The sequence below is a fragment of the Pelmatolapia mariae genome, linkage group LG18, assembly GCF_036321145.2.
Source record: "Pelmatolapia mariae isolate MD_Pm_ZW linkage group LG18, Pm_UMD_F_2, whole genome shotgun sequence".
NCBI lineage: Eukaryota > Metazoa > Chordata > Actinopteri > Cichliformes > Cichlidae > Pelmatolapia > Pelmatolapia mariae.
In genome coordinates this window covers 5,034,114-5,050,811 of record NC_086243.1, presented here as the reverse complement: position 1 = coordinate 5,050,811, position 16,698 = coordinate 5,034,114, and the positions used below count along the sequence as shown (strand labels likewise).

Sequence of the window (16,698 nt, the reverse complement as noted above, 5' to 3'; positions counted from 1 at the left end):
ATCCCAACACAATCGGTTTGGGATGAGATGGACCGCAGAGTAAAGGCAAAAATGCAAACAAGTGCTCAGCATCTCTGGGAACTTCCTCAAGACAAGAAAACCATTTCAGGTGACGACCTCATAAGGCTCATCGAGACCAAGAGTGTGCAAAGCAGTAATCAAAGCAAAGGGTGGCTATTTTGAAGAATTAAATATAAAACATGTTTTGAACTATTTCACACATTTTTTTTACTACATAATTACATATGTGTTCATTCATAGTTTTGATGCCTTCAGTGAAAATCTACAATGTAAAATAGTCACGAAAATAAAGAAAAGTTGTGTCCAAACTTTTGACTGGTATAAAATTGAATTGAAGTGAATTGAACTGAACTCCCATTTTAGCCCCAGGGGCACTGGTCATGTGTTATTCCTGGAATCTTTAATTTCTGGCTTTTTGTTCTTTGTTCTGAAGAAGTGTCAGTAAACTAACTGGCAACGAAATCTGGGGTATAGACACCAGGGAAGTCTGAACTTTCCTTAATATAAAAACAGTGCCTGTGAGCAAGGTGATTAACCTTCAGCATTTTCAGCGGCCAATAGAAGAAGATATGTTTAACTGGACAGCTCCCAGTGGCCAAGAGATGGAGACTGTAACTGTACTGTGCAGCCAGCAGGTGTGCATATTTGCAGCTGTACAAATGTGCAACATCCTGTCGCTGGAAAAGGACATACTGCAGCAACCTGTTTTCCCTTGAAGACCAAGGTTAAAGTTCAGTAGAAGTAAAAAAGAAAAAAGCTGGGTTGCGTGTGTGTGGTCTCATTGCTTGGCCATATGGAGGAAGCCCTTTGGGTGTGTCAAAAGTAAATGTAAATTTATGTTGTCCCATCATGAGCTTGCTGGGATAAACTCACAGAGGCAGAGGGGAAAAAATGAGGTTGGTAGTTGTAATGGTCAAATGTTCCCTATCGCAGCCTGAGCTTTCTACCCTGCAGAGAGGAGATGGACTCTAATGAAGAACCCTGGACAGCAGAGAGCACTCCACTCGGTTGTTTTGCACCAACACAGTTTTATTCAGAGGTCTGGTCCTTGGCCTTAGTTATATAAAAAAACTCTTTGAGTTATTCTAGATTTAATATGACCATATTTATACTTAAATAAATTAACTGGGCAATTACAACATGTTTGATTTTAATATATCTTTTAAAATTATGGATCTGGATTTGTTTTTTGGTTTTGTTTTTTTGGTTTGCTTTCCTAAAGAAATCTTCTGCAGTTTAGATAATGAAAGCAAAACTCACCAGTCATGGTATGTGTGTAATTCAGTGCATCAAGTTTACTTTTGCAGGGACTATTGCCAAAATTTCTGTCTATAAGCGTCTGACCCTCCAGTAAAATCAACATGGACAGCCAATACACAAGCGACCAGGGTGTCATAAAAACTGGTCCCAGCAGAGTAACAGTAATGTAGGTCTTTTAGAAAGGTCCTGACCTCAGCATGTTGAAAATCCTTGTGTGTGAGTGGGAGCATGTGTGTGTGCATCTGTGTACCTGGATCCCAATTCAAGCTTTCTCAGGCAGGAGAGAGAATTAATGCAAGGATGACATTTTGCTGGCATTTGCAGAACACTGAAGCATTTTTATGTTTGGGATCTGGGTTTTTGATATCCCTTCACTGCAGCCCCCCCACCCCTCTCTCTCTGAGCTGTTGGCCAGGTATTCAGATTTTGGGACCCTATATGAGTGCAGCTGCTGCTGGCCAGTACAAGGCCTGAGGTTTTTGAAGCCAGCTGCTGTCACGACACAAATTTGCGGTCAAGAGCCAGTTCTAGAGCAATAGCCAGGTACGCTGGAGATTCTGGCATCGCAAAAAAGGAAAGTGAGTGCAAGAGGGGAAAAATGGAGAGAGAAAGGCAAGGATGGAGGGAGTGATGGGGTGGCGGGGGACATCATGTATATTTACGCTAAGACAAATGTCCTGGATTAGCTAACAGTCTTTGGTTAGTTAATCCTGGCCAGAGCCCTTATGTGCAACGAGTTCCAGGCAGCTCCTCTGAAACATCCGTCACAGCCTCGTTAATGCTTAACATGCGTGTGAATTCTGTGCGTGACATGATGTTAGGTCAAGTTTAAATGTGCTTGTGTTTTATTCACTAGTAAAAGTATAGTGGCAATATTTCTTAGAGCAGCAGTTCTACATGTGAATGACATCAACATCAACTCAGTTAAACTTCTGGGATGCTGATCTGATCAGTTAAGTATCAGAGAGCGTTGTTAATCAGTTTCAGCTGCTCTGGTGTTAATGAAATTAACAACATGTGCGCTAGTGGGGCAACAATGAAACAACCCCTAAAACAGAAATGGTTTCACAGGTGGTGGCCACTTTATTCCAGTAGAAAAATCCAATAGACTCCTCTGGGGCATTCTGTCTCGGTCCATCTGACACAAAGAGGTTCTAACTGAAACTGTCCAGGAGCTTTGTGATGTTGTGGTCCAGATCTGGGTGGAGATCCCCCAGGACACCATCCGTCATCTCTTTAGAAGTATGTCCCAGTGTTGTCAGGCATGCATACAAGCACGCGGGGGCCTTGCAAACTACTGAGTACTATTTTGAGTTTCTGTAATGAAATTTCAGCAAAGTGGACTAGCCTGCCGCATCATTTTTTCATTTTAATTTTCAGGGTGTCTTTGAATAAGATCATTTTCATTTTTTGTTAAACAATGTGGCATCTTTTCATACTGAAAACATTACCCAGTCCATATCAGGATAGATATCAGCAGGATTATTCAAAGTGTTTCTGCTTTGACCTGGTGACTGACCGGACAGCTTTCCATATGACTGATTACAACCTGGGCTGTTTCATGCATGTGCAACACATGCACAGCGGTGTAGGGAAATAGTCTTATATACACTCACAGCCACACACCAGTTTTTAGCTTGGAAAATCCTCACTGTGAATGAAGTTTGCAAAAGTAAACTGTGGGGAACCACCACAAAAATGTTTGTTACAGCAAAATGAATCAGACATTTAAATCGCTATCACCCTGCTGAATATGTATATTTTAAAGAAGCTAACAGTGTCACAGTGGCTAAAGCTAAAGCTATCCAGAGCTCAGAGCCAGACACAAGCCAGCATCCTTGGTATGAGCCTCTGTTGGAGCTAAACATCAAATAAGTTCCAGGAAAATTGTTTGAAGAAGTGACACATGAACAATCAGAATCAGTCAGAATACTTTAATAATCCCTAAGGAAATTATGTGGGTTACAGTTGTTCCAAGACAATAACAGTAACAGACTAAACGAATTAAATAATACAATAAGTTTACAAAATATGAGAAATAGCTCCAATATACTTACAACTAGCTCAATTTAGATGTCAAGAATATTACAGAGGTGAAATATGTATGACTGACATTTAACTCTTACCTGTGACACGAGAGAAAATGGTCAATGTCCCGTCATCAGGTGGAGTTAAAAATATGCTGGAAAATGATGTACGTACCTGACATTTGTTTTGCTATCTAAATGTTTTGCACCTTCTTTTGTCTGGTGAGGTAAAATATGTAAGGTAAAGATGTGTGCACAGCAACTCTGTTCAGACTTACTGCAATTTGGTACGATATTGTATAGACGTTGTAAAGTTTATGAACTTCTTGACAACTGGGATAGGCTCCACCTCCTTTGTTTGTGTACACTGTCAGTCATAGGTCTTAAAAGGAAAACTAGCAAAAAAAAAGGGAAATGAGCAAATGCATTGCATTGCATGTGCTTTTTATTGACCTTAGTTAAAAGACAAAACTGTTGAAAGACAAGCGAGGTGCACAGTAAAGTGTGCAACATGTTAAAATGTTTGCCTGCTGCTGCCGTGACATTTTCACAGTCTGTCTTCTGGTTCCTGGGGGTTCAAAGTAACTGACTTGTCAACAGTAATATTTTGAATGGATGCACATCTACAGCTTTACATGGTAACTGCGCTGGTGCTGACTCTGCTGTTGATTCATGCTGCGCTTGACTTAGCCGCAAATTTTGTTAATGCATAACCAGGGTTTTCATTTCAATCATGTAGAGCCATTTATTATTTGCCAGGTTGGCCGTAGTCTTCCACTGAGGCATCCTCTGAGTCTGAGAAGTTGAAGAGTCAACTCTTTAGTGATCAACTTTCTGTCACTTGTAATTGCATCGCCCTAGGGTGATGAATACTGCACGCAGCCTCAACTGAACTCTGCTTCAGTAATGTAGTGTGAGCAGGGTTTCCCTGAAGCATCTTAAATCTTAAACCCTATTTAGTCAGGCAAAGTGCCTGAGGAAACACATTCTTATTTACTGTACAACACATGCACTGAAGGAGGGATTGCATTAGGAGTACTTGCCAGATGTATGGTTCTTGGCTGCTGAGCAACTTTGGACCAATTTGAAGTGCCTTACTTAATGGTGCATTGGCAGTGGCGTGTGAGAGGATGGGGATTACTGTTTTCTCATTTCATCCATCTAGATTTATCCCAGCTGAAAGCTGATGTCTTACAGTCACAAGCTCACCTGTCTATCCTTCAGGTTCTTGGAACAATGTAAGGAGCACTAAGCCAAACCTCAATCCTGTAATGAGCAAATATATAATGATATTTCTAATGCTTTTTAACCTTTTAAGACTTAAGCATGGTTGGGTACTATTAATAAATGTAAACCTGCTTCTGAGCCTAATCAAAAGCATAAACTTTTTTTGACAAACTTACAAGAAGTAAAACACGAGAATTCAAATGAGGTAAATTTAGATTATGGTTTAGAATTCTTTAACAAAGTAAGCCCTACAGCTGAAATTGATCACCCACATAAAACCTTAACTCCTGGCTCAAAACATACAACATGAAACAACAATCCATTACGTTATAATAATAAAAAAAGAAAAACACTCTGAAAGCATGGCCTGTGCGTGATGAAAAAAAACAAAAAACAAGACTTCACAAACAAAGTTATGCATGATTCATGCACTTACCAGAATATATTCTTATAAATATGAAGTAATCTGACCTACCTCTGTGCTAGTGCATGAGTAGAAGACTCCACATGCAGTCTCAAACAGCCAGATTTTTTTCCTTCCAGTTGCTCTAAAAAAACAGACCTGGATAAAAGCCTAAACTGTCTGGCATGGAGGCACTGGGCAGTCACACTGCATGACTTTCAGACCCAGCAATGGTAATAGGTGAAATAGCTTTCAAGCTATGAAACCAAAGGAGAAAAATGACATGTGACCTCACAGCAGCCGAGGAAAAACAACCTTAGCGTCACACATGAAAGTGTCCTAGGGTCATTTTTGTAGGCAGAGAGAGATCTGAGAGGATGATGGATTTAAGTAAAGAGATACTCTACACTGACCATCTTTATCTGTCTTTAAACAGATTCTAATGAGACTAATTTGCTTACCCCAATCAGGATGTACACTCATCAATGCTTCAGGGTGCTGGTGGAGTTGTAATAGTGCAGGGGATATTTTCATGGCATACTTTTAGCCTCTTAGTATCAGCTGAGCATTGTATCGATTGAGGCCTACATGAGTATTGCTGCTTTACGACCACGGTCTGCACCCAGCCTATATTTTGATGGCTGGTTCCAGCAGGATAAAATCCACATGACAAAGATGTTCTCAACAAGGTCTGTTGAACATGACAATGATATCACTGTATTCAAACAGCCTCCACAGTCACCAGATCGCAAACCAATAGAGCACCTTTGCAGCCGACAAATCTGCAGCAACTGTGTGATGTCAATATGCATCAAAATCTCTGAGGAATGTTTCCAGCACCTTGTTAAATCTTTGTAATGAAAAACCAAGAAAGTTCTCAAGATAAATACAGACCCAAAACCATACTAGCAAGGTATACCTTAAAATTATCTGGTGAATGCTTGTCCCCTTGCTTGCAAAGATATTATGTGAAATTTACTTGTTTTCTTTCATGCTGTGAGTTGGGTGAGAAGAGATATCTACTGGAGATAAGCCGTATGTGTTCTTAGCCTTAGTTAGCACAAAACTAGAAGCCTGCTTTTTTTTTTCTTTCTTTCTTTTACCACTTAGCTGGGCTAACGCTAATTCATCTGAGGTGCTATAATTTTAATATATGATAGACTACATTTACTGTACAAATCAATTGAGCTAAGGTTTATTTCACTCTTACACAATACCTGCTGCAACTGTAGGTTGTAACGGGCACATCAAAGAGAAAAAAAGTAGATGCTAATCAAGTGTAACACAAAGAGGAACACTAATCAGCCAACTTAACTGAAAACAACTGTGTAAGTGGTCTTTGACTATGCCAGTCTTTAACTTCTAATAAGGAACTCTGACTGTTATTGTGTCACTTATTCTAGTTTGAGGGTAAGCTGACTACTCAGACTGGAGCACACTGACTACGCATATGTCTCTAAGGATAAACTATGTTTAATTAAGGATGTTTGTTAGGTTGTTGTGTATTTTTAGTTATTATTTATTTATTTTTTACTTTCTGCTACCAATGCTAAATGTTAGAATATCCTAGCACCACACTCAACGATACACAGCTTGTGAGATAACTCTTCCCGAATTATAATAAGCCAGACAACAAATATTTTCCTCCAGAATTTCCCCTCCTGAGGCTATCTTTTCTTTCTTTTTTTCTTGTTCAGTTGGGTTTTGTTACCATATACAGATGCCATATTACCATACATAGGAGCATGTTACAGAAAGTTTTGTGTTCACCTCCTGGACCTTACGGTAACATGCAAAACTTTGTGGTTTTGCTCACTTTTTGATCTTTATGCTACACTATTGATACCGAAATGTAAAAAACAAAATTCAGTGTTTGTCCTGTGTGCAGAAACAGCCCATTTAGCCTTTTTTTTTGTTTTAAAAAAATGACTTTCCTCATTTAGATGATTTGTCAATTTGTCACCTGGCATGCTACTAAAGTGTTGACCTGTAGTCCAAAAGACTATCCTAGGGTCCCAACAATGAGTTACCAGGGATACCTGTAACTGACAGTTATACAACAATATAACTGCCTAATAAAACCAAACCATTCCCAAACCATTTTTTGCTTTGTGGCAGAGCTGAAAGCGGACACAGCCATCAGGAAATACCATTTCCGTGAAGGGGTGTACATGGTTTACAACAGTTCTTGGGTAGATGGTACATGTCAAAGTAACATCCATATGGATGGCAGGACCCAAAGTTTCCCAGCAAAACAATGGCCAAAGCATTACACTGCCTCTGCTGGCTTGCATTTTTCCCATAATGCATCATAGTACCAAGAAATCTCCAGGTATACGATCCAGCCAGCTGCAAGATTCATCAGACCAGGCCACCCTCTTCCATTCCTCTTTGGTCCAGTTCAGCATGGGCACCCTAACTGGTCTGTAACCCTATCTGCAACAAACTGTGATGCACTGGGTAATGTGAGTATCAGTAGCTCGTCTGTGGGATTGGACCGCATGGACCAGCCTTCACTCCCCATTTGCATCAGTGATCTTTGGCCATCCATGACCATGTCCCTGGTTCACCACTGTGCCTTCCTTGGACCACCTTTGATCAATACTGACCACTGCAGACTGGGTACACCCCACAAGAGCTGCAGTTTTGGAGACACTCTACCCAGTCGTCTAGCCTTCACAATTTGACCCTCGTCAAACTGACTCAAATCCTTACACTTGCCCATTTTTCCTGCTTCTAATACATTAAATTTCAGAAAAAAATGTTCAGTTGGTCCCTAATGTATCCCACCCAATAACTGGTGTCATGATATACAGATAATCAGTGTTATTCACTTCACCGGTCAGAGGTCATACTGTTATGGATGATAGGTGTACATTTAGCTTTTTTGGCTACTAAATCAATCTTTGAACTACAAAACATTCTGATGTTTGCATGTTTTCTCTTCTTTAAATATATACAGGGCTTATATAAGTGTGAAAGAACTAAAGGAGGAACTACAGCTGAGCAGCACAGACACACTCAATGTCTTCTTTGCAAGCAACTCAATGCGTGAAGAGCTGGCAGGAGCTGCAACCTGGCCGTGGGCAAAGGAAGCTCTTACACACCAAGGTGAGTGGATTTATATTGAGTTTTATTAATGTGACATATTTTGTTTTTCATGTTGCACTTTTTTCAGCTTTCTCTGTCTGTCATCTATTTTCTAACTTCCTGTTTGTGCGTCTCACCCTATCTGCTTTTCTCTTTAGCTATAGCTTTGCCCTTTCTCTCCATGCTTTGTTTAGGGTTAGGGGCCCTTTCAAATTACATGGGAAGAGCAGCTGGAGCTGGTAGAGATTTTCCTGACACATTACACTCCCTCTTTTTTCTTTCAAATCTTTATTCCCCTTTCCACTGGAAGGATAATCAACCCAACAACCACCAAACAAACAAACAGCAGTGTGGGCTCTGTACCATTGTTGCCAGCCATGCCTACTTAACAGCTGTTCTTTATTAATTTGTACTTCTCTTCATGTGTCACAACACAATAGTAAATTGACTCAAAAGCAGTATAAATGGAATGAATACATCTTGATGAAGTGGTTATGATATAAATATTAGGTAAATACTAGATATATAAAATATATACCCAGTTCAAAAATGAAAGTCAAGTTATTTCTAACATAATGTTACATAATGTAACATGTTAATAAAATAATCAACTGACATAAACAATAATGAAGTAGTACTATGGTTAAATTGTAAATCAGTATCATCTGATAGTCTTTATTGTGTGCATGCTGCACGGGTGGTTCAACTCCTGTCTCCACTATCTCTCTGTGTTTGAAACACATTTTACCTGTGCAACCGTCAAAATATGTCAGAAAATATGGAAAAGCTATGTCTAATGGCAATTTTGGCCAGGTTATTGGAGGAAGATGCACAGAATTCATTAGAATAAATATGGTTTTTAATTTTTTTTTATATTTTGATGTGGTTTTTTGTAATGTTATAGTATAGAGTGAGCTGGTTATTGAGACATCATAAACATAACAGGTTCATTTCAAGTCTCATGTTCGTCACTAACCATCAGTTTGACTGGCAAATAATATTACACGACTCACTTGAAGCAAATGCATTCCTTAAAAAAATTCAAAAAATTCAAAATCAAAGTTTGACCAGCAGTTAGGGGAAAATCAATAAAGTGTATTTATCACTGACCATTCCCCATCTCAGCCTTTTGTTTTTCCTTTTCTCAGCCCTTAGCCATATTTGCTTGGAGTTGTTTAATGTTGGGTAATATTCGCTGAAGTCACTGGACAAAGTAAAGAACGTGCACACTATCCAGCTATGGGACTAATGAACACAGTCAAATCCGTCCAACCATTTTTTATCTCTCTGATGTTTCGTATCAAAGAGAATACAGTATATTGCTGTTGCTGAGGAAAGAAAAACACTTTATGGTGTCATTATTCTGTGGTTATTAATTGTATTAAAATTTGGAGTATTGCATTGATACTAATGGTCAAAGCCACAATTATATTTTTGAATTAAAGCAGCAAATTAAGTTCAGACATTTATTTCAGCTGCACGGCATCTGTCTCTGTTTAAACCAACAAGTTAGAGGATGACAAATTGTCTCTGGAGGCCCTGCTGTTTAGTGTCTACGTATTTAATGTCTTCATTGCTTAATGTCTTTACCCAGTGTTTCTAATTAGAAAACCAATAACCCATGTCTGCTGTTAATCCTGTGATTATAAGGATGCTGCAAAAAAACCTGCCTCCCACTTAGTTGGCTTTTTTTTTTGGAGTTCCCAAATTGTGTCTGTTGTCTTTTTAAACTGCTATCTCTCGCATGCTTCGTTAGTGGTTTCAGATATTTATGTAGCCTTAATTTTTTTCCATTTAACCCTCACCATGACATTTCCCAGCTGTGACCTAACTTTTACCAAATTTAACAATTATTTATTGTCTGTCACATGGATACTGAACCACAGTTACAATCAGAAATCACAAATCACTACGTCCTGTCAGAGTGGGTAATCGCAAATCATTTTTCTCTCTTTTCACGTTGCCACTTAAAAAACATTGCATTTTCTATCTGGCTGGCTTTTCAAGAACCACAGCTTTCTAGACGGTAATAATGTTGTAACCAATACTGCGATTTTTACTGCTTATATCCAGGTGGGATGGTCCTGAATCCCTCCTACTTTGGCACCACGGGCCACTCCAACACAATGATCCATGAGATGGGACACATATTTGGACTGTACCATGTCTTCAAGGGCGTGAGTGAACGGGACTCCTGTGATGATCCGTGTCAGGTAGGACTTTTAAATTCTGCTATTTGTGATGATGCTAATTTATGGAATTATTTCTGATTGGAAAAACCTACATAAGTAATAAACTAATAATAGCATCTTTAAATGTGTTTGTTGAGTCTGTGCTTCCACAGGCCCCGCTAGTTTAGAAACGTATTCTCGTGAAGGACGAAGACAAGACAGAATCTTCAACTGGTCTTTTACTTGCTAGCGAGGGAAGGCTAGTCGGAACCAGGCCCACGGAGCTTAACGCTCCTCACCTGTCTCCAGCCCAACTCCTTCAAAGAGCAGCCCTCCTCGTAGCTTTTTATTCCCATGACAGTTACAGTTTACACAACACAAGCACCTCCCCTCGTAAAACCCCCCTATGGTTCTAAAAGACAAGGCACTATGTGTGTGTATGTGTAAGCACCTGTATGCATGTGTATGCATGTGCAAGAACGTGTGTGTGTGTGTGTGTGTGTGTGTGTGTGTGTGTGTGTGTGTGTGTGTGTGTGTGTGTGTGTGTGTGTGAGAATGTGTGTGTCATGGGGGTGCGTTTGTGTGACCTCCTGCTCACCAAAAGGATCATAAAAGCAGGAAGCTTACCACACAACAAACAGATCTTTCAGATAGGATGTGCCTATAATAAAACCTTTTCAGCCTCCCCCAGCAGTAGGGGGGAGTAGCTGGAGAGGTGGTCAGAGACAAAGGGATGTCTTTGATCATGCTGCTCGAACTAAGACTTTACAAATTTAAGAAACACAATGACAACATTCAACAATTTGACTCCAACAGTGTTACATCACTCTCTTACCATGCATACCATACATATTTTGTGCAGGAGACCACCCCATCCATGGAGACAGGTGATCTGTGTGCTGACACTGCCCCAACACCTAAATCCAAAGCCTGCCATGACCCCGGAGCTGTCAACGATACATGTGGCGTCACCACCTACTTGAACACTCCTTACAGCAATTACATGAGTTACACAGGTGAAATAGATGAACAAAATGCTCTTACTTTAATGCTCAAAAGAAATTATCTCAGGTGTTACAATGTATATGTAATATATACAGTAATATTATTAACAGTATGGCAGTTGTTAAAAGTGCATTATTGAGAATTACCATCCACTCTGAAGTAAAGTATAATCAATCAATCAATCAATGTGAGTGTGTTTTACATAGAACTGAGAAATTATACAATTATGTTATGGTTTAGTAATTTCTGTCCATATTCTCAAGCTGTTACCACCCAGTGTACTTAAAAATCCAACAAAAGCTTATTAACCTGTTAAGCCTCCAGTGGTTTCTGATCTCTGTGATCTCCTCCCTTTTTTCGCCCATCTTCTGGTGCGTGGGTGCTTAAGAGGTTAAGGACTGGCATGTGTAATTGCGTCTCCTCTCAGCACATGTCTGCTGTAATTATTTCTAGCCATGTGTTTAGTACTTTGGTTATTTAAAGGCTAGTGTGTTAATTTGACCCTCAAAGATTTACTGGATTCTTCTTTCTTCACAGATGATAACTGCACCAACCATTTCACTCCAAACCAAATGGCCAGGATGCACTGCTATCTAGACTTGGTGTACCAGAAGTGGCTGATGGACCGTCAACCTTCCCCCATCCCACTGGCCCCCATAGTGACTGACCAGAGCACAGATTCTGTCTCGATTTATTGGCTCCCACCTATCAGGGGGTCACTTTATCAAAGGTATGATTGCAGGAGTTCTTTTGTTATCTATATTTCTATCCATTCAAAACTGTTTTTAACCATCCATACATGTCTGGTTGTCCAAGAGGCAGGGTAAATGCTGGGCAGGTCTCTTGCAGGGTTAAAACTATTAACAAAGAACTGCAATTTTCATCACTTGTGCACATAAATCACTCTATGAACACTGCAATTGATAAAATGTGCATAATTTAACTGCATTAGTGAGCCATGAGCACATTGCTTCCACTGGACAAGTCTCTTTATATGTCATGTATGGTGATTAAAAACGTTCTGGATGCAATCAAAACCAGGCATTGGAGTTAATATTTGATTACACTTTCCAGTAATTGTTTTATTGGTCTTTTTTATTTTGTATTCACCACTGCACTGAGACCATCTGGATGAAAACACCTGTGGAAAAATTGGAATAAACAACTCACAAGTGTGAAGTGTATTATGGAATTCTCAGCTGGTGGTATCACCAGATGTGGGCAAAAGAAAGCCAGCATTTCAACCTTGGAGAGTTTGAAATTTCCTTGTTGACTTACTGCAGTGCATGTAGGTACTAGTGTGACTGTGCCTGAAATAACCTCCTCCACAGGTCGCCAAACTAGTGGCCACTTTGTGTTTGCGAACTATGTTTAATTTTCTCGTGTGTCTTCTAGGTCAGTTTCAGCTTTCTTGTTTTGTTTATATAGAATAAAAATGCCATATTTAGTGGGCCTGTTTCCTTTCGCCTCAGCTCCTCATTGCGTGTATCTGATATCAATTGTGGAGATTGTGAGAAAGATGGCATCTTCCACCAGTATGCTTATGAGGCTTCCTCGACTCGCATATGTGACACATCAGGCTACTGGACACCGGAGGAAGCAACAGGTCAGTCAAAAAATGCTTTTTGTGATTTTCTACAAATGCACAAAAGGATAGAATTTCCTTTTTTTATATCTGCATTTTGAAAACAAGCTAGATTTCAGGGATAGTAAATGGTTCAGAATTGTAGACTTTTACTTTTGTTGTTAACAGCTGCACACAGAAATATATAAATCCTTTTCCTTAGGTCAGTTTGAATATAAACACTGGTGAATATGGGACTTTGCTGAAGCCTCATGTAAAGTTTTTGGTAATAAAAAATTGCAGGTTAACTGAGGAATATATTTATTTTACACATCGGTCCGCATGTTGACTAAGCTGAATATACGCCAAATACATTTTTGGCGTATATTCAGCCCCCCCCCTCTCGCCTTTTACCCCCAGACGCACACACAGAAACACACACATCTGTAAATTTTAGGTGCGTGCAAGGCTAATGGCTGCTGGTAAAAGAAAAAGCAGAAAATCATTAAATGATAATTACCTCAGCTACAGACCTCTCTATGTCTGTCTTGTTTTAGCCAAAGCGAGAACAAGGATTATTAACGTAAGCGTCTACTCTGGGTAATGTTTTGGTGCTCTTCAAACATTCAACCTCCGTCATAAACCAAAAAAAGTGCATCCTGTAGCACTGTACATTGAAACATTAACTTCGTGCAAGCACATGGTCCTTGTTATTCCAATCATAAATCCTTGAGAAGTACGATTTCCTTTGACATGATGTATAGGGTGGGGAGGAAAGAAACAAGAAGGAACATAAGGAAACAAGAAAGCAAAGTGAATGAAAAGGGACAAGAAACAAAAAAGGCAAATACTGAAAGAGCAAATGCATGAACACAATAACACTTTTCCATCTCTTTCATGAAAACTCTGACCAAATATGTGGAAATCCTCTGCTGGAATTTATGCTTTGAAAACAAGCGGCTAGGAAGAACAGGGGGATTACTGCTCCCTCATTCGCTGCGGGATCATAATGATGATAAAGGGTCAATTACAGTCTTACTCTAAACAGTGGATGCACACAGCTGAGGAGACAGCCAGTCTGCTGGCTTCCCTTGCTCCCTTTTCACTCTGTCCCACTTCTAAGGACCATGATGTGTGGGTCACTTTGTCAGCCAACAGAGATGGGCAATAACATATTCAGTGTGGAGAGGCAGAGGGGAAGTTGGACAAACTCGTTGCGGACACCATAGCTGGCAACCCAAAACACAAGTTTAAAGGCAAAAACACTATTGGCTCAAATTGTTGGCAAAATTGACCATATACATCTCCTCAGAACGCTGCCTGTGCCAGTATTGACTGGTTTAAGTCCATTTTCAGGCTGAGGGAAAACACGGAATTGTTTGGAAGCATGCACTGCCGCTGTCAGAGATTAAACTGCTTAATGTGCTAAAGTTTGCCCAAAGTGTAAAGTTTGCTTTTAAGGCTGCCTTGTGTTAACTGTGCTGTAGAGATCAGAAAAAAGATGGATGTTTGAAGTTCTGTAAAAAATCTTTTCACACGGTAGAAATGTGCAAGGAAAAAAAACTATGTCGAGAAATAATAGGGATCTCAAAATAATAATTGAGCGCACAAATGTCTTGATGCATGCTCAATCATCCAGGTAAGTAAATCCCCAAAAGTTGATTCTGTTAATCTGGACGTAGCGTCTTCAGTGGGAGAAACGTTTCGTCACTCATCCAAGTGACTTCTTCAGTCTCAGCTGACTGCAGGTTTCCCCAGTCTTATAAACAGTACATTTGAGTAATGATTGAAACTAGCGGGGAATCAAGGAGGCCATTTATGTGAAAAGGGAAAGACCATCTCTGAATCGAGGAGGGGGCCTAAGGGTACATCTTTCACCATCTTACAATGCTATGATTGCAGCCATTCCTCAACTCTCTGTGAATGGTACTCATGGCCATTGATCAGTGGGCTTTGATCAGTGGTTGTTGATCGATGGTCATGAGAATTTGCATAATTAAGATTAAGGAACTGACCTCCCAGCCCATTGTTCATTCAGTGGGCTGGTTTCAGTCATTGTGCAAATGTTGGTGAAACTGCAGTCAGCTGAGACTGAAGAAGTCACTTAGATAAGTGATGAAACGTTTCTTCTGCTGTAAATGAAATGCTACATCCAAATGAACAGAATCAACCTTTGAGGAGTGCACATTTTCTTTGTTTCTTTAAAAGAAAATATCTAGTTACAAACATACTATTTGTAAAGGGTGAAAGGTTTACTACCCATTCTGCTTCAAAGTGGTTTATTAGCTGAATGCTTACATTCAATTATGTATTCCCATTAAAGCTGCTAGCGTGAGAGAAGAACAGATGAGTGAGAGGAAGCCTTTAGGAAGGAAAACCAAAAAACAAGGACAAGTCTGAAGGAAAGAGTGGAGCCGTTGGATGGTAATTCTATCTGGGTTTGTCAACATGACAGACAGAGTCTTTGCTCATGTCATTTACTCAGTCAGTCAGTGGAAAACTAAATAGATGGTATGCTAACTGCATCAAAAGCTTAAAAGACTTAGATTCAGGTAATGCTCATCCTGTATCAGAATGTAGTAGTTTCATATTCTCTTCTTTAATGCTTATCATAAGCTGTTTATTGAAGCAGTTTCCGTGGTAAGTACACCTGTTCCACACAGGTAGTAGCTCCACTTCTCTCTTAGTATTAAAGATGGTTCCCATTTGCTTACTTTTACTCTGGACTGTAAGATTATGACAAAGTAGTATGTTGGTAGCTCGGAAAATGTGGTAAGCCCCCAAAAATGTCCATTTCCATTTCCATTTTATGGGTCTTTACACACTCATTTAGAGACCAATCTTCACATCATTTAACTGGCGTTAATTGTCCTTCTGACTGTGCTTCTACATGGTTAATCATAGTGGGTGTGAAATATGTAACACCTCTTCAGCATGTTGATTTTATTTGGATTTCACCTGAGACAGCTCATAATAACTTTGCCATGCTGTGATTCCATTGTGCTAATCACTAACGCTCTAACAATTAACAACTCATTTCGCCTGGTGTAATGATGTTACTTCCTGCGTTCTTGAATGAACGCCATCTTTAAGTGAATGGCTTGTAACTTTGTCAGCAGGAAAATTCCACTTTCCGTTCCAAAAGAAAGTCAGCTTGCTTGTAGTTTTTAGAAGTAACATTAGGAAATGTATTTTCAGTTACTTATAAATAGAGATGAAGACGCCATATTGCGGAAAAGGCAGGACTAAACAAGGCTAAATTAAAATCACTGCTATGTTAATCAGAGTAGATTAATCTGCTTCCTTTGGACAGGGTATGGTTTGATCTGATTTGCTTGACAATGACATTTCACTGGTAGCATTACCTAAACATGAAATTTACCCACTATAGTATATCTGACACGTCACTATTTTCCTCCTTTGTCTCTACTTCAAACCAACAGGAAGAGCACTGACAGATTCCCATTTCAATGTCATCCCAGCTTATGTTGATCTAATGTTGCTAGCTACTACACATAATGTTAATAATTTAATTCCCTAAAGCTATATAGATATTGATAATCCTGGTACCCTTAGCAGTGTATATAGTAAGTTTAATCCAGATTGATCAATGCATCTAGGAGGAGTTAGAGGACAGGCATACATACATATGCAATGATCATTGTAGTAAGATGTAGCTGAACAGGTTTGCTTCAGCTTTCTGGGTAAGGCAGAAACTGAGGGCCCCGGGGTGCAAAGTCCATTTATCTTTAGAGAATCTGTCTCCCTCCCTCTCCCTTTCACCCTCTCTCTCTCTGTAGGCAGAATCCAGACTAATCAAGGCTGAAAGGCACTAAAATCTTAAAAATCAATTTTTGAAACTCACAGATTGCCAGTGGCTGGTGTAATCTGGTCACTTCTCTTTGGAAGTGTTAAAAGCCTGGCTGCAGT

The 16,698-nt window shown here is 39.7% G+C and overlaps 1 protein-coding gene across 1 annotated transcript in view; it reads left to right on the top strand.

The window, feature by feature from the left end:
• The window catches only part of pappa2 (pappalysin 2), a 79,923-nt gene that overhangs the window by 12,408 nt on the left and 50,817 nt on the right, over nucleotides 1-16,698 (top strand). Inside the window, exons 5-9 of the mRNA XM_063462610.1 lie at nucleotides 7,901-8,049; nucleotides 10,102-10,241; nucleotides 11,062-11,215; nucleotides 11,742-11,934; nucleotides 12,677-12,810. Of these exons, the coding sequence (XP_063318680.1) occupies nucleotides 7,901-8,049; nucleotides 10,102-10,241; nucleotides 11,062-11,215; nucleotides 11,742-11,934; nucleotides 12,677-12,810 (770 nt within the window). The remainder of the gene's footprint in view (nucleotides 1-7,900; nucleotides 8,050-10,101; nucleotides 10,242-11,061; nucleotides 11,216-11,741; nucleotides 11,935-12,676; nucleotides 12,811-16,698) is intronic.